The 24000-nt window shown below is 43.6% G+C and overlaps 1 protein-coding gene across 1 annotated transcript; it reads right to left on the bottom strand.

Moving 5' to 3' along the window:
• Window positions 1-2136: 2136 nt before the first annotated feature.
• On the bottom strand, window positions 2137-23826 carry VIPAS39 (VPS33B interacting protein, apical-basolateral polarity regulator, spe-39 homolog). Its single transcript, XM_056851383.1, has 20 exons — window positions 23724-23826; window positions 22772-22864; window positions 21412-21508; window positions 20074-20214; window positions 18797-18835; window positions 17605-17669; window positions 16761-16817; window positions 15142-15234; window positions 14211-14244; window positions 13370-13472; window positions 13130-13157; window positions 12865-12938; window positions 12274-12349; window positions 11344-11478; window positions 10775-10816; window positions 7816-7905; window positions 7313-7399; window positions 6952-7041; window positions 5223-5327; window positions 2137-2435 (listed from the first exon to the last, which is right to left on the bottom strand). Exons 2-20 carry the CDS (start codon window positions 22862-22864, stop codon window positions 2415-2417), a joined length of 1470 nt encoding a protein of 489 aa, XP_056707361.1. The 5' UTR covers window positions 23724-23826; the 3' UTR covers window positions 2137-2414.
• Between the last annotated feature and the right edge of the window lie 174 nt (window positions 23827-24000).

Here is a 24000-nt window from a genome sequence, read left to right as displayed (position 1 = left end):
TCAAGAACCCCCCCCCCAAAAAAAAATATCCAGACATATTACTATTTATGTTTGCTACAGCTACATGAACAAGTAGGTTTTCAGAGGTTAATTTTTCTGCCCTGTAGATAATCCAGATCTGATACAATCTAACAGAGTAAACTGATAAAACAGTACTTGGTAATGAGTCACAGAAAAAGGTCTTTCTCTACCTCAACTTTTCAACTTCGCCACCCTTCAGCCCTAGCCAGTACACTAACTGTCATTTCCCCAACTGACATTTTTCAACTTATTTTTCAGCTGTCATTTCTCCTTCTAAGCGGGAAATCTTAAACTGGATGCAGAGTAACTAATTTAACCAATCCCATGCCAGCTATTCTCTAACTAGTAAGAGTCTTGCGTTATACTTTAAATTAATTCAATATCCATCCTAAGTACCGGTATACATACTAAAAAATGTAAAACTTCTTAAATCCACCCAAAACTGATGAAATCATTTTGAAATAAGGCCAAGCTGCATGTTAGATGCAAATTTATTTAATGATGTACTAACATTTATAACTGGAGAGAGAATTCTGGCAGAGCCTCTGTTGCTATTCACTCTAAGGCCAGGGGCTCCTCCATGCCTTTGCTGGCCTGGGAGTGAACCCAGAACTACTAACAGTGCTAGCCCCTTCAGTCCTTGTTTAGTTTAAAGCATAGCTCATTCAAAATTAGTTGCCATCCAAGGCCTTAGAGGTTCCACTTAAAGAGGGAAATTACGTTATTTGAATGCAGCAACCAATTCCCCCCCATCCCCACTGGTGAGCAAAGGAGTAAGCTTTCCATAGCCGGCCATAAGAAAAGAAAAATCTCTCACCCATATCACTCACTTACTGGAATTGTTGAGCAGCTGCTGTGCTCCAAGATCCCTTTCTTTCCATCAGCCTCCCGCTCCAACTCCTCAACTGCCATTCTGGCAGGTAGCCAGTATCACACTCCAAACAAATGTTGCCATGGCAAATGCTTAGTTACCAAAGTGTAGAACCTTCATGTATTTGTTTTTGTTGACTTCATATTCATACTCTTTAAAAGAACAGAAAAGCATCTCCGGCCTACCAGAGAATCTGAATAAAATTAACATCGAAAGCTGCCCTAAAACACAGTAATTAGTTTATATTGTCAAGAATTCATATCATTAGACCTTCTGTTTGAATCTGCTTTGGAACCTTGCAAACGTGAATGTTGTATTCACAATCAGGGTATGTAAACACTTGTAAAAAGGGTGACTTCTGTTTTCAGTATCTGTTTATACCTGCTGTGAAAAGTCAAATTTGAATTAAGGGTTAAGAATAGTTTTTAAAATATTAATTAAACCACACTTGCGTCCAGTGGTCAGATGGAACATGCGAAAACATGTCTCCAAATTTAATAGCCTGCCCCTTTAGGCATTCTACTGACCAATTGAATGGAAGGGCAAAAATGCTTCAAAGGCCTCAGTATGCAATTCCCCATCATACTTGCAACTCCTTGGTGATTTTGCAGTTGAAAAGGCTGTTCTGCTCTAGATATCAGGAGACTTCTCAAGGAAATACACAACAACCACATGCAGGGAGACAAAGCTTTATTTACAGGAACAGAATATGAAGGAGCAAGAGGACAGGGGAAAGAGTCCCATTAACAAAAAGGAAGCCTAGAGCTAAGATCCAGGCCTGCAGCACAGCTTAGAGCAGAAGTACCGAGGGCCATTTAGTTCGAGCAGCTCTCATTGGAGGGGAAGTACTCCAGTTGTCCAGTAAGTTCAGCAATACTACTGGATTGGCCCCAAGTGGAATTAGCTTCAAGTTCACTGGATGAAAGTCCGAGTCATTAAAGACAAGTATCTGAAGAAGGGAACATGAGCGAGGTTCATCACACACAACCTTCCAGTCCAGGAGTGTCTTTATGCAGACTTCTCTAAATAAGAATCCCATTTACCTTGGTTAATTTTTAAGTGCTTCTGGAGGCAAGAAGAGCACTTAGCACAAAGTTTTAATTCCTATCAAAGCAACAACTGTCTTTAGCTTCAGATACGGATGAGGTGGAAAGTCTGGCTGCCTCTTCATATATAGGGACTTGTTTTTCAGATGAAAAGGCCAGTAGTCTGCAGGAAGCACCAGGTGCTTCAACGAAGTCCATTTCTTTTTGTACAATGATGTCCTATCCACCATGTGGCCAAGATTACTGCAAGGAGTGTAGACTTCAGCCTGTCTGCTTTGTATTCCACTGGCTGAACATCTCTTTTGGCCAACACCAATGCCTAGATGTCTGTTTCTGTCCCAGGAACCCCAGGCAGTGCCAGGTGACAGACAAATTAAGCAGTGGTCCAAAACAACACACACAAGGTTTGGCAATTTGCCTTGTGACCATTATTGAGCCAGCAAAATAAGGCTTCTCCCACAATGAGTGAGCACCTCTCAATTTTTCCACCGGATTTGCTGAAAAAGAACAGATGTAACAGGTATCAAAAACAATCACATTTCCAAGCACACAATGTCTTAAGAGAGCTTCATGATTTTGAAAAGCTGTTAATTCAACCAGCAAAAACAAAAGGGTTTTAGGTCCAGTTATTAAGTCATTAGACACCTTGCAATGAGACTATAAAAGGGATCAGAATCCATTTCAACAGTGAGAAGGGAAGGATTAATTAAACTCAAAGGACATTAGTTGAATATAGGAATTGGGAAGCGGTTATAAATTATTTTTCAATGGCAGTATACATCAGATAGATTAGCAAAGATTTCAGATGAACCGATTCTGTTTTGGAAATGTAGTAAAGAGATGAGAGCATTATTTCATATATGGGTGGGGAAATCCTGGAGAACATTGAATAGAGACACTGAAGAAATGATCAACCAGAAAACTGAATGCTCCATAGCAATGTACTTGTAAGGCAATTCTCAGAAAGAACAACAGGAGTATAGAAGTTCAGAGGTCATTAATTCATAGGGTAGCCGTAAGTCAGAAGCAACTTGACGGCACTTAACGTATGCACACACATAGAAGTATGGTAATGAATGTAATAACTGCAGCAATATGATAGTGCAGATATAGAGACAACAGGTTACACCAGGGAGACCGGAATGGTTACAAAGAATATGGCAAATGATAAGGGCCTCCATAAGAGCACAACTTCTGAAAACATGTGGCAAAGGAAGAAATGGTCACAATTTTGCAAGAAAGGGCCTCCATTCACTCAATACTGGAAAACACAACTTATTTAAGCAGTACTTGTAAATACTTGTGTGGTTTGTAGATTTGTTACATGTTTGTGTGTGTGTAAAGTGCCTTCAAGTCACAGCCGACTTATGGCGACCCCTTTTGGGGTTTTCATGGCAAGAGACTAACAGAGGTGGTTTGCCAGTGCCTTCCTCTGCACAGCAACCCTGGTATTCCTTGGTGGTCTCCCATCCAAATACTAACCAGGGCTGACCCTGCTTAGCTTCTGAGATCTGATGAGATCAGGCTAGACTGGGCCATCCAGGTCAGGGCTACATGTTTGTAGTTTGCAATATAATCACAGTTCTAGACCCTCTTGGAACATACTCAGTGAGCTTCTGTCCACTGAGAGAGACAGGAACAGAGGAGCTCTTATATGGCCCCCTGCATAGTAGGGAGCAGAGGAAGGGGGAGCAAGAATGTTCCTCAACTTCACTCCTATGCGGTGTTCACCTGCTTCAGCTCCAACTCCATCACCCAATCCATTCAGTGACTTAACACGCAACTAGTGCAAAATCCAGTGTGTGTGTAGGCTCCACAGATTTTGTCTAACCCTTTGGAAAGAACCTACAAAATGCAGGATTTGGCCCCATTCACTGAACAGCTGGAACAGAAGGCCAAGTAAGTGCATGGGGTGGGTGAGATAAGACATGCTCTCCTGTCTCCCAACTCCCGGTTGCCTGAACCAGCCCATAGTAAATACAGTGAAGTTTTATCTATTAAACAGATTACAAAGATTTCCAAACTCTAGTTTCTGCAACCTAATCATAACTATCACCTGAAACAGCATCCTACTAACAGAGGAGACACCAAGTAATGGACACGTCAGTTTGTCAGCTAATGTCCTACACTGTATATAGGTAAAGATAGTACCCTGTGCAAGCACTGGGTCGTTACTGACCCATGGGGTGACGTCACATCACATTTACTAGGCAGACTGTGTTTATGGGGTGGTCTACCATTGCCTTCCCCAGTCATCTACACTTTACCTCCAGCAAGCTGATGGAAGGCTGAGTCAACCTGAAACCAACTTCCGTTGGGATCAAACTCAGGTCGTGACTCTCGAGCAGAGCTTTGACTGCAGTAACTGCAGCTTACCAATCTGCGCCAAGGGCTCTTCTGTGTCAGTTTGTGTGTGTGTGTAACCAACATAAGAGAGCGGCCTCATCCATTCACTTCTGCAACTCCACCCATCAGCCTCAAAAAATCCTATGGGTTAGATTCCAAAGGGGTTCTTCTGGCAGCACAAGGGAATTTCCACTTGGAGAATGGCACTTCTCTTTATATGTGTGTGTGTGTGTGTGTGTGTGTGTGTGTGTGTGTGTGGGAGAAGGGAGGGTGTGCCAATTTGGGTCCTTGAGCCTTGTCATCTTTTAGGAGGCACACCTCTCCAGCAAGTAGACATGTCCATGACATATTTGGAGATGCATACGTCTCCATACTTAGGCACGCAGGAAGAAAGCTTGAGTGCAATGTAAAGTGTGAATCAATTCTTTGTATGTCTCCATGCGCTACTAACCCATTGTAGTAGCAGTGCATTCTATGCAGAATTACTCCAGTCTAAGCCTACTGATTTCAGTGGGCTTAAGACTGGAGTAACTGCACAGGATCGCAGTGTGACAGTTTCCTTTTACCATTTCACCAAGATCAATTTTAAAAGATGTAAGGAGATATGCGGGTGCCAATTGTATATTACCTCACTTTATAGTGAAGTCTGACCATAATGAGTGTTCTGACTCCTTATATAAGACAGTCTCACTTTTGATTGCAGTCTTTCCTGGACCTTAGGAAAGGCTGATTAGTTATGACCTTCACTGGCTGGCACACAGGCTGTCCCTAGAAGTGAGGAAGATTCACCACTGGTCTTTATGCAGCTGATAAGACAACTGGTCAAACAGAGGAAAACTGAACAGGCTGGATACATTGCTCTTAAAAATGTTCTCAAGATATAGTCTCATTTCCATCTGTGTCTTGGCAGGCAGCAAAATGGAGTTAATTTTTCTTACCGGGTTGCTCAGGATACTATCAATCTTCTCCTCTGCTGGAGAGCCACGTTCGACTTTACATCTATATGCCATCAGCTGGAGGCGGTCCTTCAGGTCTTTATATGTCTAGTTAAACAGCAAAAGTAGAAATCAGCAAAAGTAACTTCAACCTCTTATGACTCCTTTCTATCTCACAGTAGCCTAGGGATCAATCATGCAATCCCCTTCACACCCATAGCTACCAGGCTGCCATCTTCACAAGCTGATCTTAGAGAAAACCAGTTTTGAAGGCTGCCCCAGTGGAGAACTAGGGCTTTCAGCGTATCAACACATAAAACTACTTTATACCAAGCTGGACTCTTGGTCTATTGAGATCAGTATTATTTATTCTGACTGGCAACTGTTCTTCTGGGTTTGAGCACCTATCCCGATTTTTTTGAAACTGGAGATGCTGAGGATGCTCTACCATTGAGTCCCAGCCCCTCCTCAACCTTTCTGGGAAAGGAGCAGTCGTATCAGCCATTCATTCTCATACTTAGGTTCGCTTTCCATCATACTTTGCATGTTTAGTTGATGCTTGATCCCTGGGGGTTAGGGCTAAAGGGTAAAGAGTTACTTAATCAACTGTTTCCTATTATTTGTGTTTTATCTCGGTGCCTTTTAGGCTACAGAGGGAGACATTAAAAAATATGGCATGAAATAGAAGACAAGGACCCATGCCTCTACCCGTCATATTTAGAGCATCTTTTTTACAGAGTCATGAACTTGGTTCTACAACAGAATCCATAACAATAACATTCCTATAGAATCCCACTATTATAAAATAGCACTAGGAACTACAGATTTAGGCCAACTGAAATTATTTGCTAAAGGCAGCAAGATTAAAGAGTTAAGAAGAGTTTCAGTATTTGGGTGAGAAGCATTTTTGCTTTCTACAGATCTTCATTTCTTCCTGTGGGGCAATCCACAATTCCCTGCCCCACAGCTCCCACTTCTTTCCCCCTTCTCCTACTGCACTACTTGGCAACCAGCTCATCTGCCATGGATGACATTTCAACAATGCAAAGTAAGGTCCCTGCTCATCACTCACTGCTCAAGAAACCAGGAGAGAAATAGGGGGGGAAATGCCAGATAAAAAGAGCTGCAAGGGCTAGCAGGAATCAGGAAGCTCAAGCAAAGGGAGAAATCTTCCTCTTCAAGTTACTTATACACTGTAAAAGACCAGCTAGAACTTGCAGCAACACAGCAGTTGGACCAAACACCAGCAAGCGGCTTAAACTGACATGCTGATGCACAGCCAGATGGACCTCTCAGGAGCCTACTAGAGACTTCTCTGTGTACATTTATTCCTGAAGCAATTTAAACAGCTACCAAGAAATGAGGGGAGAGCCAGCTCCTCTGAAGCACAGGCTGCTGCAGGGAATCCTTAATGGAGAGCAGAAACGAAAGAGCATGATGGGGGAAAAGAGGACCATCTGGCCAATCTTTGGGCTTCTGAGAGACTAGTGACCTGGGAATGCTTGTGCAAGTGGGCCACCATGCTTCCTCCATCTATCTCTGGTTGATGTTCATGCAAAATCCAATAAGATTACCCTTGACTGTACAAGGTCCCTAAAATCTAGGAGGCTTAACAAAAAGATTTGTGTAAATGGGAGATCTACACCCTCCACTCATTTGCTCCAGTCACAGACAACATACACAGCAGGAGCAAGGGCCATCCCCTCCCCACCTCATGCCAGCAGGAACTCACATCTATAACAACATCATGGCACTTGTATTTCATGGCAAGATTTAACTTTGTCTCAAGATCTTCCACCAGGCGAACATACTCCTGTAGGACCTGAAGAAGAACAGGAAGCATCAGCAGAACTATTCCGAAGCTGTGCCTTCTCCTCCATCCTCCCCACTACCTAGAAATTCCTCCAGCAAAACCGAAGGGCAATCAGTGAAGAGCCATCCTTTCTGATTGCCCATGTAAACAGAGCTAACCCCCCACTTGTGCAGAATATGAACACACTGCAACTAGAGTGAAATGACCTCCTGCCTAGTAGACCAGCCCTAGAAGTAGGCTAGCAAGCATGTTGCGAAGGGAAGCTTGCACACTCACTCACCTGCACGGGGGCATTATTCCGCTGTAAGATCTCCGCTACCCGATGGAAACCAATGGGAGCTTTCTTCTTTGTGTAGCCCAACCAATTCTGAAACCATATGAACCATTAGGACTTGAGATAAAAGCATACATGAGGGTACAAGGAGCTAGAGGGAGAGGCACTGAACCAAATATTTGGGAACAGACAAGAAATGTATTTCAATTGCTCTTCCTGTATGTTAGGTGCCCAAATGGGCAATATATTTCCTTTGGTTGGGGATACTGCCCTCTTCTGATAAGCTTTATCTGTAGAATTTATCAGCAGACTGCTGTCTCTCATAATTGTACTGAATGCTGAGTGTTTGTTCCTCAGACAGGAGGACTGGAATAAGCTTCTTCAAGGAGACCCCTCAAAATATGAAGGACACTGAAACCAAACACAGAAAAATTCTGTGCCAAGTAGTATGACTCATGGATGCCCTTCAGCCAATGAAGAACCAATATTTTGTCCAAGCTCCAACCCACCTTAGTGGTGAACAGAGCATCTACATCATGCCAAGCCCGGAGTTTGGCACGAGCAGCTAGAGCTGTCAACACATACTGTTTGTCTGGAATCTGAAATGAGAGAAAGGGAAGCGTTAGATTTCAGTAAGACAGAAGGTAGATCACAGTCTGACCCAGTGACCAGTTTCAGGCAGATTACCAAGTACCTGAGGGTTCTTCGGATTCTTGCAAAATATGCTGAATGTGTCAAACCACAGCCTAAACTAGCAAGGCACTTTTTAAACAATATCAAGTAACCTGGATTATTTAAAATAGATTAGATATGCCTCAGACTGTTGAGAGTCTGAGTGGGCACTCTTGCTTTGTAAATTTGGCACATATTGGTATATTATAGGGATTCTAGTAAAAAAAAGAAACAGACCACCTCTGCATTCCAACACAGACTTTTTTTTTAAAAAGCCAACACCAACAAGCATGGCAGAAGCTAAAAAGCATGCTCCATATCAATGGATTATACTTTCTATGATGTAAGGCAATATCAGGCTGGATATGGCTGAGACCTGATGAGTATTTTAACCCACGTTGGAAATAGAAAGAGCTGAGACAGGAAGCCACACAAGAAAAGGATAGCAGCAGATGCAGAAAAACCAACTGGCCCAAGGACTACTAGGAAAGCAAGTCTACTGTCCCCAATCCAGATCACAGAACTGTAGAGCTGAATGCATTTATTGTATAAGTCAATATGCTACTCAAAAGGGTGGGCTATACCCACCCACTTGGCACAGATTAACTTACATAAATCTCAATATATTAGCAGAGAGCAGCAGGACACCCTAGAAAGGTGAATGCAGAGCCAGTGAACCCAGATGAGTCAAGAAAGAGAACCAAGTCACATGCTACACTAAGGTGACTTTGCTCTGAAACACGAGAAAGCCTACCCATTAGTGTCTCCAAAAAGGAAAACTGGAAGGAACTTCATGTCTCAGCCCTACCTGTGGTGCTCCCTAAGCCCCATGCAAAACACCACATTTATCCCAACTGAATGGAAGCCTCTGCTCCAAGCTGGTAAAGGAGGCTGAAAGACAATCAATTATCAAAGACAAATGAGATTCTAAGCTGTCTCACAGAGCATCCATGGGTTCTTACAGTCAAACTTCCCAGATGATCCTGCAGAAGCATTTGGCTTTAAGACATGCAATGCTATGAACTCTAGGAAGCCCATGCCAAACAGGGTTGGGAGAGCTACCAGTCACATCTTTGTAGAATTTATATAGAACATCTGGAATACTGTCACTCTAAGGCATACTGCCTGTTGTGTACATGTCTAAAAGCATTTCCCTTTCCTAGAACAATGGAATGATTGGCCTACTGGGGTCTACCACGTGAAGTCTTGACCCTTGGCCCTCATGGCTAACAGTATCCTGCTGGGCTGTGTTGGTTGACTGAAGGTGCTGTTCTGACCGCTTTGAAAGAGGTGGTTGTGAGACTCCTCCTGAAGAGGGCGTCCCTGGACCCAAATGATTTAAACAACTTCCACCCAGTGGCTAAAATTCCATTCTTGGGCAAGGTGCTCAAGTGTTTGGTGGCTACATAGCCTCAAGTAGTCTTGGAGGAGACAGACTATTTAGAGCCATTTCAATCTCGATTGAGGCCTAGTTTTGTGATGGAAACAGCCTTGGTCCTCTTGACCAATGAGCACTACAAAAATAGCAATGATGGAGTGCATCTCTGTTGATTCTCCTAGACCTCTCCGTGGCTTTCAGTTTCATTAACCAACATATCCGTCTGGAGAGGCTGGCTGAGTTGGAGTGGGGGCATCGAGCTTTGGGGGTTCCGCTCTTACTTGACCAACCAATTCAAGGAGGTGGTGCTGGGAGACTGTTACTTGGCATTTATGCTGTGGAGTTTTGCAAGGTTCCATCTTATGCCCCATGCTGTTTAATATTTACAGGAAACTGTTGGGAGAGGTCATCCAGAGATTTGGAGTGAGGGGTCACCAATAAGCAGACAGCACCTTGCACTATTTCTCCTTAGGAACTAAACCAGGTGGGCCTGTGAAAGTCCTGAATAGTTGCTTGGAGAAGGTAATGGGATGGAGAAGGGTCAATAAACTGAAGCTCAGTCCAGATAAGACTGAGGTACTGTTGGTAATGGAGAAGCTACTTGGGGACTGTGGAGCCAGACTGTCCTGGAGGGAGTTGCACTCCCCCTGAAGGAGCAGGTTTGTAGCTTGGGGGTGCTACTGGATCCTGGCCTGCGGCTGGAGGCTCAGATCTCATCTGTGGCACATAGCACCTTTTATCAGCACTAGCTGATTCACCAGCTATGGCTGTTTCTTGAAAAGCATGATCTGGTCACAGTTATTAATGCTTTGATTACATCCAAGTTAGATTACTGTGGTCTGTTTGGGACTGCCTTTGAAAACAGCTCAAAAAATTCAATTGGTCCAGATTGAGGTGGCCAGGCTAATGTCAGGGGTTAGTTACAGGGATTGTATCACCTTGAGCTGAATGATCTGCACTGACCCATCTGTTTCTGGGAGTAATTCAAAGTGCTAGTTCTTACCTTTAAGACCCTGAATGTCTTGCTGCCAGGGTACCTGAATGTCTTGGTGCCAGGATACCTGAATGACCGTCACCTCCCATACCATTCAGACCACCAGTTAAGATCTCCCTTTTAAGTCCTGCTCTCTAAGGTGAAGCAAGTGGTGACTAGAGACAGGGAATTTTTGTGGTAGTACCTCATCTTTGCAAATTCCTTCCCCTTGAAGCTTTACCCAGGCTTTTAAATAGGGTTTTTAAAAATCAGGTTTTTAATGGGTTGCTTCCATTTTATGGATAGTTTTTATGTTGTTTATCTCAAATGGCTTGTTTTTAAAATTGTGATGTGCTTTTAATTGTAAGCTGCTCTGAGCAGCACTCTGAAGAAGCGGAGTAGAAATATCCTAAATAAATAAATTAAATAACTGCATACTCCTTACCTTAAAGGTTTTTTTTAGGTTTGCTGGACTGCTGAATGTTCCCTGGAATGAAGAGATATAGTAAGCTCAGCATAAGGGAGACAAAAAGGATGGTGCTGTGGCATCCTAGAAAGTACCACCACTGATAACAGACATTCTAGGGAAAAAGTTATTCACCGGTCACCTCAAGCTCTGTCTCTTCTTGCACTTCACAGAATAGTCTCCTTACACCTTTACCCACAATAAATCAAGAGCTATACATTCATTCTCTTGGCAGCAACCCCAAAGAGGCAGCTGTTAGCCAGAGTGTGTATTTGTTGAACCGAATACACAAATCAGATCCAAATTCATGTCCCTCCACTCAATTATGTCCCTTCCCCAGAAATCCTGCAATACTTCTGTAGCATATTATTTACCTGGAGATCAGGAAGAGAATTATATGGCTAGAACTGTATGATGCAGTCTTGCTCTTCCCTTTCTTTGAAATGGCATGGGGTATTAGTTGAGCTTTGGTGGATAATACAGAGGACCTTCAGCCCCTGCTTCCAGCTAAAGACCCCATCCCTGGCCATCCCCATAACCATTCTAACCTCAGCCTCCGTGTAATGGTAGAAGCAAGAGTAGAAGAGGGTGGTGACCAGCGGCATATTTAGGATGGAGGCCTTTCGTGGGTGTTTCCGAAATATCTCCGTCTGTCCAGAGGCTTCTAAATGCTTGTCACTTGTCTGGGAAAGCAGAACAAGAAATGTGCAGTATGAAAATGAAGGGAACCATGGCTTCAAAATTCAAGAGAAAAACAAAACAAAACTAATGACAACCAGTTAAATCCCAGTTTACTCAAGGCAGGAAGTGTATTCAGTGAGCTTAGTCCAGTTACTGTCTCTCAACCTACCTGACAGGGTTTTTCTGAAAAAAATACAGACAGTATACTTCACATGCATTTCCCTGGGCTTCTTAGAGGAAGGACAGGATACAAATCTAAACAACATTGTTATTATTAATGAGAAGATAGCCTGGCCTTGTTTTTTAGATCAGAAATATTTTATACACAACATTTTTTATAATTGGATGCCAGGCTGTAAAGTATCAGCACATTCTGAAAACCAGGAAGCTCTTCTGCACCTTTCCTGAAGATCTGGTTGTGGGAAGGAAGCTGGCATATCCAAGGAGGGACGTTTGCTTTAGACAGCCCCATTTGTAATTTTTTTCCTTTGAATCCAGACATGTGAGGAGATCACTTCTGGGAAGAGTACTGGGCTAGGACTGGGGAGATCTGGGCTCAAACCCTCCACAAAGCTTACTGGGTGACTTTGGGCCAGTCACACTCTCTCAGCCAAGCCCACCCTCACGGGTGAAAACGGAGGGAAAAACTGGTATATGGGGGAAGACAGAACCATGCATGCTTCTCTGAGCTCCTTGGAAAAAGAGGGGGATAAAAATACATAGATTGAGCAAAAAGCCAGGAAGATCAGAAGAACTCTGACACATGAGCCTTAAGGCCAAAATAAAACTGCACTTACTTCAATGATGATCTGCCTCTCCAGGAGTGTGTAATGATCTTGGACAAGAGCAGAATCTTCTGAGGAAAATGGTAACCTAAATACAAGAAAGCTCTCTCAATCTTGCTTTGCTTTTGTACAGCTCCCTCTCTTGGACAACTCTTTCATGCTTTATCCATTGACTGTAAACACTTCACAGTATAGGCTGATAGCTAACTTTCACTCCTCTTCAGCATTCAAATTATAAATCCCTTGGACATCTCTCACCTGAATCATCCCAAACCGGTACTGTTATAATAATGATTTCTTGATCCCATTGGCCTCCACTTCACAAAGAAAGCACTTGGTTTGGTAAAGGTGCCCATCACTAATATCCCAGCCACAAAGGATGAGAATGACAAGAAAGACAAAACACTCCCCCAATATAGCAGTGTCTTTAGGTCAAAAGAGTAGTTCTCAGCTGGTGACCTCTGCAGACTCTTTACATAACTATGCCATGCCTCTTTAATTTCTCAGTTTGGGGAGGAAATTAAGGCCATTTGTACTGGTCATCACCTTATTACACTTCTTACAATCCTGTAGAAGTCTCTATCTGCATAACTATCCTCTTACCCAATGCAACCTTTCAGAAATTCTTTTCGCTTCTCTGCATCCTGGATGATCAGATGCTCACGGTACTGTGTCAACTGGAGAGGGCAGAAAGAGAGACGGAGAACAGTCTCAGGAAGGAAGAGAGAAAATGTTCAGTCAAGGCACTCTAGCTTTACCCAGTGACCTAATAAAATGAAATGTGGAGAGGAAAATAGCAAGCTGTTTCCCAGAGAATATATTTATTCCCCCAATTAAATGCGAACTAAAACTTGCTAAAGATACTCACTGCAACTTCCTCCATCCTGTCCAAGAACCTGCACAGGAAAAACAAGCATCAGATCTGCAAGCTGCTACTCAACATTCAGCATGACATCCAGTGCGCTGTAGTGGCTCCACCTCTGCCATCAAGATCACTGGGTGATTTGGGGCAGGCAACCTAACAGCATTGTTGTGAGGATAAAATGGGGAAGGGAGAACAGCATATTCCTTGGAGGAACAAAAGTGTGATGGATAGGCAGGCTCTTACCTCAACAGATCCAGGAGGAGCTTCTGGTCTCCAATCTCTTTGAGAAAATGTATGAAATGGCACAAGGCAACCTGCCGCAGCTCTAGCTCCCGGAACAGAACTTCTGCAAGAGGAAATGAAAAGGCCGGGTCAGGCCCGGATCATTCCCGCACTGATCAGTTGCTTGGAGGAAAACAGCACAACCCTTTTCCTTCTAGTAGAAACAGTGGCTAATGTGCTCAATTTGACAGGCAAAAAACCTGATCCAAAGTACCCTTGGATGGGAATTAGTGCAACGCACATTATAGACACATTAACAGGCACAGAAATCAAACGTAGATTTAAATAACAATCCAAGGCTTCCTCTTGCTCGAAGTCAGTGTTGCCATACTTACCGAAGGAAAAATGGGTTCATGTGCACAACTCATTTTATAAGGCTTGGGGGTGTGCTAAATCAGAGGTATTCTATTCCTGATAACAAAGCTATTGATATAAAGAATACAACATCCTACCCATTAAGATTATCCCTTTAATCATGAAATGACTACTGTTGTATGAAATGGAGTTGCATAAATCGTTATTGCCTAGACTTTCACTGGTGAGGACTGGGACAACTCCAGTTACCACCTCATGATTCATGAATACAACTATGGCCATTTCCTGTGGCAAGGCTGCTCCCCAAACAACCCTAGCAAAATTACCCTGCTTAACTTCTGATGAGTTCAGGCTAGCCTGAGCCATCCAGGTCAGGGCTGCATAATTATAGCGCAGCACAATATATATTTTTGAAAAAGAAATAGAACAAAATATCTACTAAACTAGCCCCTGCCATCGATTCTAGTCACTTCACAGCCACACATACCTTTCTTCAAGGTTCTCTTCAGAAATACTAAAACCTGCAAGAAAACAGAGAGACTCCTTAGCTGAACTGATTCTTCTCCATCAAAGTCTTGCAATATCGTTGGGAAAGGTGGCTTAGTGGCACCCTAGTGCTTTTAAGACCTCTCCAGTACCACCTCTACTTTCTATCATTTTGTTGCCTATTTTGGTACTGGACTATTTATATTTGGGAAAGAGTAGCACACAAGATATAGAGGGGGATATAATCCTTTGGCACACAGTGATCTGGGAAAAGAGTTATGCAAAGGCTTGCACGCTAACAAAAAGGATGCTAGTGGATACACAACAAAGACTGAGCACCTTTGGGAAATGGTACAATACCTCATTTACAGTGCAATCCTAAGCAGAGTTACCCTAGTCTAGGCCCATTCATGTTTCAATTTGCTTTTAGTCAATGGAAATGGTTGCTTGGTGTATGTTGCTTTCATTTGAGATGATCAACTTGGGACCGATGTCACCATCCAGGTACATACCAAAATAAGAGACCTCATACAAAGTAAGAGTGTCTCATATAGACACTAAAATCATTGGTTCATGTAACCCACAATGGTGTGGTAGAAGCTCTCCAAGGGCTCAGGGAGAGGTCTTTCCTATCCCACTACCCAAGACCTCTTAGCAGGAAATCAATTCAAGTGGAACCATATGCCTGCAAAGCTTGTTCACAGATGGGCAGCACACACTTGCATAGGATATTGAAATTTAGGGACATTTTAGGAATGAGTTAGATAATATTCAAGGGTCTTCAAAGAGCCATATTCTTCGGGGAAAGCTGAGTGAATGCTTGTGTAGCAACATGCATCCTGACATTTCCAGCGCTCAGTGAAGCTGGCTTCAAAAAGTCAGCTTCCTCATCTGGAAGACCCCCCCTTATGCAAGATCACTGCAAGACTTACAGCTGTAATGACGTTGCCATCGTGCCCTGCAACAGCTTCGTCCAGCAGCAGCAGCTTCTCCTGCAAGGAGTGAAACCTCTCCAGTGAACAGACCTGGAAGGGGATAATGTTTAATGTTTAAATGTTTAAATGAAGGGGTGCCATGGAACAGAGAGGCATCTGGAAAGCCTGAACCCACAGAGGTGGCTGCAACCCTGCTGGCAGAGCTGTGCTTGGAGAGACATTTGTATGAGCTGATCTCCCTGCAATTCAGGAGCTGAAGCACACCGTAGCAAGCCATTTCTAGGGGGCTGTCTTGGACACGACTGAAACGCCCCTGAATGGCTAGCCGTGTTATGCTGGGCTCATGAGTCTGCTGCCTGCAATGCAGTGGCTACTGCCTGCAATTCAGCAGTTATTAGTGGCTTCTTCTGCTCAAATCCTCCTCTCAGCAGCTTTCAGAGTCTCTCAGTCCTTCTCAGCCAGCTGCAAGACTCCAACAGCAAGGCAGAGCCTCACTCACTACCTGAAGACAGTGGCTTGGATCCTGTAGAGTACATACGTAAGGAAGTGCGAGCATGTGGTTCTTTCCTGCCTTCTCCTTCCCCCAGTAGCTGCTAGACCTCCAAAATGCTGATGCCAGAGGTTGAGGGACTCGTGGACAAAAGGCCATATGAGAGTGGGGGACTGCACCAAGCAGGAAGAGAGAACCAGGCTGCTTCCTCTCCTGCGGCAACAGAATTTCCACTGACAAAAGAAGGGGGGAGGGCAATTTCACCAGCTTCCCACTGGCATCAGGTCCAGGAAAACCTGCAAAATCCACCTGCATCAACATTCTGAAGGTCTCAGGGAGTTGCTGGGAGTGGAGGCAGGAAATAACCACACCCACATGGCCTGTGGTAGGATCCTGCTCTGTAGGTCCAGAAATGCTCTGCTCTGAAGGTCCCCCAATGGCCCCTTCCTCCGTTTAAGCCTATTACTCTTCTGAGCCCCTTGTCCTGACCTCCACGACTACCTTGCTTTCTAAAGTGCACCAACACTTTTCACTTAAGTCCGATTTTAGGCAGCCTCCTGAGAAAAGTCAAAGGATATGCATAAATAGTTACAACCATATATACATAGCATATTAGGGCATCATTATTTCTGAAAGCATCTGAGATGAAACTGCGCATCACCACCCCCTTATCCAGCCACAGTAAATTACTTTCCTCTCCAGCTACCAGCAACATAAGGAATTCCTTTCAGGGTCCTTGATCCTTGGACGCTTTCTCAAAATAATCACTCTACAGCTGATGGAGCCATAATTCCTTATCAATAGAGACAGATTTCCACTGTGGCTCAGAGACTGCTACTTCTGCTATAATAATCTATTAACCCAGGAAATGAATACTGCCCTTTTTTCTTTTAGACAGGAAAATCAGCAGAGAATTCTGCAAAGCCACTACAAGCCATATCTCCCATACCGATATGCATTAGCATAAACAACAGTGGAGAGAGAACAATCTGACAATGCAATCCTAAATAGAGTTACACCTTTCTAAGTGCACTGAAGTCAAAGGACTTAGAAGGGTATAACCCTGCTTAGGATGGCACAGTGGGAATACATAACCTCTTAGAAGCAAAGATGAAAGACACCCTACCTTGCCTCTTTGCAGCCGCTTAACTGTCTCTTTAGGGCTCCAGACACTCTCGTAGTCCTAAAATGTAAGAACACAAGATGCCTTTAACATTTGAGGGCCCCCGGCCTTACCCATTCATGGGTAAGGTAATGGGGGGGACACCAAATGATTCACAGGAGACTCAACAACTAGTATGGAATGCATGCAAAAGGCACATTGTACAGGAACACAGTATAACATGCAAGAAGTCATTGAGCCTACCATGCGGTACTTTGTGGGACAGACTGACCCAAAGAGCTGAAAGGGCATTGCACTAGGTCATGCAGATGTGTTATGGCCCCACTACAGCCATATCTTTGGCCACTGACAAATGGCCCATGGAAGGAAGCTGAATACTGCACACAGATATCAACTGATGCCCACTACACATTGCCCATTTCCTGATCTAGTTACTGACTGATGCTAGACACATCCAGTGATCTTTACTGCCCATCATTTACTCCAGTACAAATTAAAATGCCCACCACTGGGTTTTTCCTGAAACAGAAAAGCCCAAGAGCATGTTTCTCTCCTCTCTCTTCCAACACTACTGATCATGAAAAGGCTCTTCAAAGGTTGGAAGAGACATCGCCTCCATGCCTGCCCTCTTCCTCTTTAAAACCTGTTTCTTTGCAGATTGTTAATGCAGCCAGTCAGCGGTATATTTTGTTGTGCGTATCCAGCAGATAGACCTTGCACAAGAAGATGAAGCATATATATCCAGCAGTCAGCTGATCTACCTGCTCAAACAGTGTTTGACAACTCCGTCTCAGATTTCCCCATCCCATCAAGCGGTCTTTAACCCATACACTCAAAATGCACCTACCTTGTACTCTGCTTTTGGTCTGCGCAGTTCTGGAGCGTAATTTTTAAATCCTGTGTCAATGAGAGCTGTGTTGGGAAGGACAGGATTATTTCTACATGTCTAACCCACTTTTCCACCCAGTTTGAGTCCGTGAGGGAGCTTAAAACTTATGAAACTTCAAACAGAACCACCATAAAAAAAACTCCTACACTATTAAAAATCCCATCAACATCCCAATAAAGTAATAATAATTCTGTGTCCCGAGATGGCGTGCCCATGACCCACCACACTGGGCCCATTGCCACAGCCCCTACTCACTGGGATGCTTGGCATATCAGGCCACAGCCAGTCCCGGGATGACAGCTGCAGCAGCAAGGAAGGGCCACCGGGGAAAGACAGCAGCACAGCCGCCAGCACCACAATCCCCCACCCAGCTGGAGGGAGGGCAGGCAATTTTTCCTCCAGGCCAGATCGGCCAGGGATCCTGGAGGGTGGTTTTTTCTTCTCCATCTTCCGGGTGTGGAGTAGGGGTCACTGGGGATGTGGGAGGCAGGGGAGGTAGTTGTAAATTTCCTGCATTGTGCAGGGGGTTGGACTAGATGACCCTGATGGTCCCTTCCAGCTCTATGATTCGATGACCAGCACCATGCAACTGGGTCATATTTTTCCTGGGTGGGGGCTGCTAGGAGTAGGAAAGGAGGGAAAACTGAAGGTAGACTGGCTGGTGTGTGGGAAGGAGATGAGACAGGAAAAGGTGAGTACCTTTAAGAGGTGGAGGCTTTAAGGGAAAGGAAAAAAGAAATAGCAGGGGAGGGAGATATGAAATGCCCCTCACAAGTCTTTGCAGGTTCCTGCTGGTATATTCTAACAGTCACCTCAGCCAAATCTGAGGATACTAAAATCCAGACATAGGGTGGGGAGGGGATACAGGGGAAAGTGAAGAGTACTTCCCACAAGTCCTTGCAGGTTTCCTACAGTATAACTGGGGCATAGTTTTCTTGGGGAGAGACTACTAGTGGGAGGGAATTAAGGAAAGATAGGGGGATGGGTAAAGGTAGGCTGGCTGGTGGGTGGAAAAGAGGGAAGGAAGTAGCAAAAGGGGAGAGGCTTTGGGGGCTTTCAGGAAAGGGAAAGAGGATAAAAGGGGAGATGAAAATGAGATGCCACCAGCAAGTCATTATAGGTCCCCCATTGTAAAAATCTAAGTACTTACCATCAGAAAGCGACTGAAAACTCCCATGTTTGTTTCTCCCTGGAGGAAAAAAACAGAAATATTTCAATTTCCTTATAACTGAAAGGCATTATTAATGTAGATGGATCAACGTAGAGCCTTGATTTCACACAAGCCTCCCTCCCAAATGTTTTTGTTTGTCAGTTTGGGGCAATTCCCTACCTGAAAGCTAAAGGTTGAAAAGATGATGGAAGAGGAACTGAGCCTTACCTTTAGAGAGGAGAAGGCCTCAACAAGATGTCTTTGCTCTATAGCTACGATTCCAGGTCACACTCCCAAACTCATGTATGCAGGGCCACAGCTGGGGTAGGTGTAAGAGTGCTTCCTGTGCTTTCCCCACTCCCGTCTGCTATGGGTGACATCCACAGGGCTGCACAGGGATACTGTGTGGCTTGTGAGATCAGGCACTCTGGATGTTTGTGCCCCAGAGGTTTTCTAATTCCTTTACTGATGTACTTACCATTTAACACAGGAGGAACAGAAGCTGAACAAAATGCAGGCTACTTGGGAATGGGGGATTTGAGCTTATTGGCACTTAAATCCAGAACTCCTGCAGGCAGCTCTACTTTCTTCCACCAAATGGGAGATTGTTGTGCAACCTAGCTAGGAACTTAATAGAGCAGACTTGGAGATCTTTCACCTCAAACATTTCTGCAAGGAAATGTGGAAACTGTACCTTGTTTTCAAAAAGGTACCTTGTTTTCAAAAAGGTAAACAGTAAGTCTACTGTCTCTACAAATAGAGGAATGTGTGCATGCCAAAAGGTATCAGGTGCATATCAATTCTGTGCTGTCTCACTGGAAAATTATTGGTGAAAAACCCATTTCATCAAATTTCAACTGCAGCTCTGTGAAGGCTTGAAAGTAGTATCAGTTGCTGATACAGCTTTATAAAGAGTACCTATTTTTTTAAAAATCTGACAGGCGATTAATACATTGCATCCCCATCTGGCTAGATTAAAGCATCCCTAAAGGCTGGATGCCAGCCACTAGCCAGGCCCCTGCCTGCCCCCCAGTCTTGCAAGGTTTTTGAAAGATGCTCAGGTTCTGAGCCATGGTAAGAAAATTCCACTACTGCTGGTTAATCACCAAGAATGTTCACTGTATGTATTTGTCCAAATGTGACTCATGGATGCTATAATGAAAGACAGCGTAAAATAACAGAGAACGTATGGTATACGGAGATGCCTTTGCTAAGTTGGGCCTAAAAGTCAGCGTTCTGCTGCACAGTTCTAGGGCTTTTATACAGGGAGATTCTACCTTTGAAAAAGCTGCTTAGCGAGTAGGAAGAGGATTGCTTGGGGAAAGATCCAGTGGAGGAAGAGCCCTTTTGCAGGCCCAGATCACTTCCCTCAGGAGTACTGTTGGTGGAGGCAGTCTCTTTGATTGACCAGGATATGCCTGTGATGGGGGGGGGGGGGGGAAGAGGAGAAAGAACCCAGCCTTTAAAAATTCTCTTAGCAATTATGTTAATTACAAATTTTTTTAGACATTTACATCCAGCCTGTTCAGCTATGAAACCCTGAAGGCAACTCACAGCAACAACTTATACAAGCAGATGCCTAAAATCCTAGAGCAGAGCACAGATCATGTCACATTGTATGAATTGGGATAACCCTAAGCTTGCCCAATTTCTTTCTGAGTTCTAGAGGAGAATCAAAACTTGAAGTGAGTCGAAAGATAATCAAGAACCCTTGCCAAATTCTGGAGATCTTAATTTACCTCTCTTTCACCCAAGATAAGTGATGATGTGAACAACAGCAGATAAGTTATTTGGGATGTTCACATGTCCATAGAGAAACATAGTAATGCATTAATGACCCATGTTAAACATGGCAAAGCAGTGGTGCATGCACTGCAGAGACTGACTCTGGAAACAACCTCTTAAGTAGCGGATGACAAAAGAACCCTATCATGTCTAGTTTCCTCCACCAGGATGGGAAAATGGCCAAAGACAATACCCAGCATTCCTTTTTGCTAACTGAAATTATTGATATGCAAAAAGGAACAGCAAAACAATACTTTGAATTAGGGCCAGATTCATCATGTGCTGTACAACCCTTCAAGTTACCCAGAACTCTTCCTTAGGCAGCAAAACAGAAAATTAAACTGATAAAAACAGTGTTTAGAGAACAGAGCATTAAACCCTACCAAGAAGAAAGTGTAATAAAGGTCCCTGTTTGGACTTTTTTTCTCCCCAAGTAGATCACCAGGATTACCTTTTGTGATCTGCTTTAGTGGTTTCCTCCCCTTCATTTGTCTGTCCTTGCATACTTCCTACCCAGGAATGGAAGAAGGGCAGACAGAATTCAAACACGATTATTTTAAATACTTCTGCCAAGCCGTTAAGTACCACCTGTCCCCAATGTAGCTAAGCAGCTAAGGAGTACGTTCAAGGTGTTACATGGCACTTACTTCCAAATAAGCAGGCTTAGGACTTGGGCTGTAAGTCCTAATGGGCTTCCAATAAATGTATTTTAGATTGCAGCTCTAAACTAGCTTTTTTGCTGACTGAGCTAAACATGAATATCAGTCCAAATAAGTATGCTTTTGTACATATCCCATTCCCAAATCCATTTCAGGTTCCCTTGCACTTACTGCCCACGGGCTCCCCACTCCAGCTGAACTTCTCAAGATCATCGTCATCATCTACAATATCTCGCAGGCTGTTTACTGCTCGCTTAGATTCCTTCAGCTACGAACAAAACCAAAGTTAGATGGAAGGCAACCTCCATTTCTCACGACAGACTGCACGATTTGTTGTCAAATAACCTGCACTCCAGCAACAGATGTGTCCTAGACTCGTGCAAACTAGATGACACCTTTGGTTGCCCAGACATGATAAAAAAATCTAACTATTAGATTAATGCCACGTTTCTAATAAGACCTCAAATTTGTAATGCTATCCTATTATTACAGTGTTTTATATCGAAGTTATACCATTGTGTACTTTGAAATGTTGTGGCAAGAAGCAATTCCAAAACGAAGATTAGTAGAGAAAAATAGTTTGTTGGAGTAAGGACTAGTAAAACTCTGTACTTTTGCATAGCATGTAAGTTTTGCATCCTGAACTCTACAGCCTTCTGCACACATTTTTTTCATGGGTCTTCACAACCGTAAGGACTAGAATTTTTTTTTTGTTAATAGATTACAAAAATGTCTATATCAGGAATCTCAGTTCTGTGAAAGAAACATAACAGCTCTGTGGAACAGACCCATGGTCCGCCCAGCATCCAATTTCTCACAGAAGCCAACAAGTGCCCTGGAGAGCAAAAAAACCCCAGTGTATAGCGACCAATTCCTGCCTGGGCAAAAGCCTCACCTGGCCTTGCCCACTTCTTAAGAACATTTGGTGGGTGCTATGAAAGATACTGGAGGACACCACAGTGGGCTCCCTAGCCTTACACTTATTTACACAACTTAATTTGCCACATTGTTACCTACTCACCCAGTTTAGGGACATCCTCCTAGAGCTCTTCACAATCTCCCTTGGTTTTCACTATCTTGAATAATTTACAAACTTAACCTCTACACTGTTCACTCCCAAATCCAAATCAGTTATAAAGAAATTAAATAGCACTGGTCCCAATGCTTGTGGGTCCCCACTGCTCACTTTCCTCCATTGCAAGAACAGTCCATTTACTGCTCCTCCCTAATTCCTGCCATTTAACCAACCTTTAATCCATAAGGGACCCATTCTTTTTGATGACTGCTAAGCTTACTCCTAAATCTTTGGTAAAGCACCTTCTCAAGACCCTTTTGGAGCTTGGATCACCTTTATCCACATGCTTGTTAACCTGTCAAAAGAACTCCAAAAGTCCAAAGCCATTTAAAATTCTGCAATTCACCACAAAAATACAATATTCACAGTTCACTACAAAATACAGTATTCAAGAACTGTCCCTTATACACCATACTGCATAGTAAGTTACCCACACATTCAAACTAGAAATTATACCTGGGAGAGTTCATCATCTTCATCATCAAAAGTGAAGGCCTTACACTTGGAACTGTGCCAGTATTCTTCCTCATCAACCTTCACTCTATTCATCTACACAGAAAGAAAGAAAGACAGACAGACTTGGAAAACCTACAAATTCTCCTTTGGTCAATTCATTCAAACCCTGGATCACATCATTTCAATAATTCAGCAGCCAACAGGCAATACACAAAAGAAACAGAAGATTTAATGAAGAGTGTATGTGTGTATGGCAGGGGGGAAAGCTATGACTGAGAATGTGCTCTACCACTTCACCACAAAGTGATCATATGAACATATATTCAAAACTTCCCACCAACTTTAACGGAATGTACAGTGAAGCGTGAATGACAAGCATCTTCTAAGGGGAGAAAGATCTGGGGCTTGCTTTTAGGAAACAGAATGGATTAACAAATAGTACAGATGTTGCCCAACATAGAGAGCCAGCATGGTGCAGTGGTTAAGAGTGGTGGTTAGGAGCAGTGGACTCTAATCTGGAGAACTGGGTCTGATTCCCCCCTCCTCCACATGAGTGGCAGACTCTAATCTGGTGAACCACCTTTGCCCAAATATGTTGCGCTTAACAGCAAATAATCCCAAAAGGCAATAGAGATGGTGACAGCATCTTAAGTCTAGGTCCAAAACAGACCTACAAGTGAATTTCTTACTTCCCACATTCGGCCTATTCTGCTTCCCCCAACACTTACACAGCACACCCCCATAATAGTCAATGTACAGACCTAAGTGGACTTGATCTTGAACAACCCCAAAAGCAAAAAGGCGACCAAGCACATTGGCACATTCAATTTGCAAATATCTTCCTTAAGGCAACACTGCTAAAGGATAAAAATCTATGTTCCCCAGTCAAGGAACACATGAACGAATGCAGGTAACCCTAGATATCCACTTCACCTAGGAAAGAAACACATACCCTTAAAAGAGCAGATCGTCAGGAATGGGAGCTACCAATGGCCCAGGTATTCGATCATGCAGTCTCCCAATCCATATTCTGCGCTGTACTCGCCTTTCTCTGGGCAGAGCAACAACATTGCTGGGTCCCCTGCAGGGACCGTAGGAAGGGAGAACCGCTGCTTTCGAAAAGCATCCTGGGATTAGTAGTTTCCAAGAACATCATTCCCCATTCTTATTAAAGTACGCGAGCATTTAAGAAACTACAAATCCCACCACAACCAGACTGCCTGGTTCCG

The sequence above is a fragment of the Euleptes europaea genome, chromosome 6, assembly GCF_029931775.1.
Source record: "Euleptes europaea isolate rEulEur1 chromosome 6, rEulEur1.hap1, whole genome shotgun sequence".
Taxonomy (NCBI): Eukaryota; Metazoa; Chordata; class Lepidosauria; order Squamata; family Sphaerodactylidae; genus Euleptes; species Euleptes europaea.
This window is presented reverse-complemented; position numbering and strand designations above follow the sequence as displayed.

What these genes read in the sequence shown, in the direction of transcription:
- VIPAS39 (XM_056851383.1), bottom strand. Translation starts at nt 22,864, where the DNA reads ATGAATAGAGTGAAGGTTGATGAGGAAGAATACTGGCACAGTTCCAAG. An exon ending in AAGATGATGAACTCTCCCAG is followed by an intron (nt 21,509 to 22,771) that starts GTATAATTTCTA and finishes TTTTGTTCGTAG; the next exon opens with CTGAAGGAATCTAAGCGAGC. An exon ending in GCTAAGCAGCTTTTTCAAAG is followed by an intron (nt 18,836 to 20,073) that starts GTAGAATCTCCC and finishes TTTTTCCTCCAG; the next exon opens with GGAGAAACAAACATGGGAGT.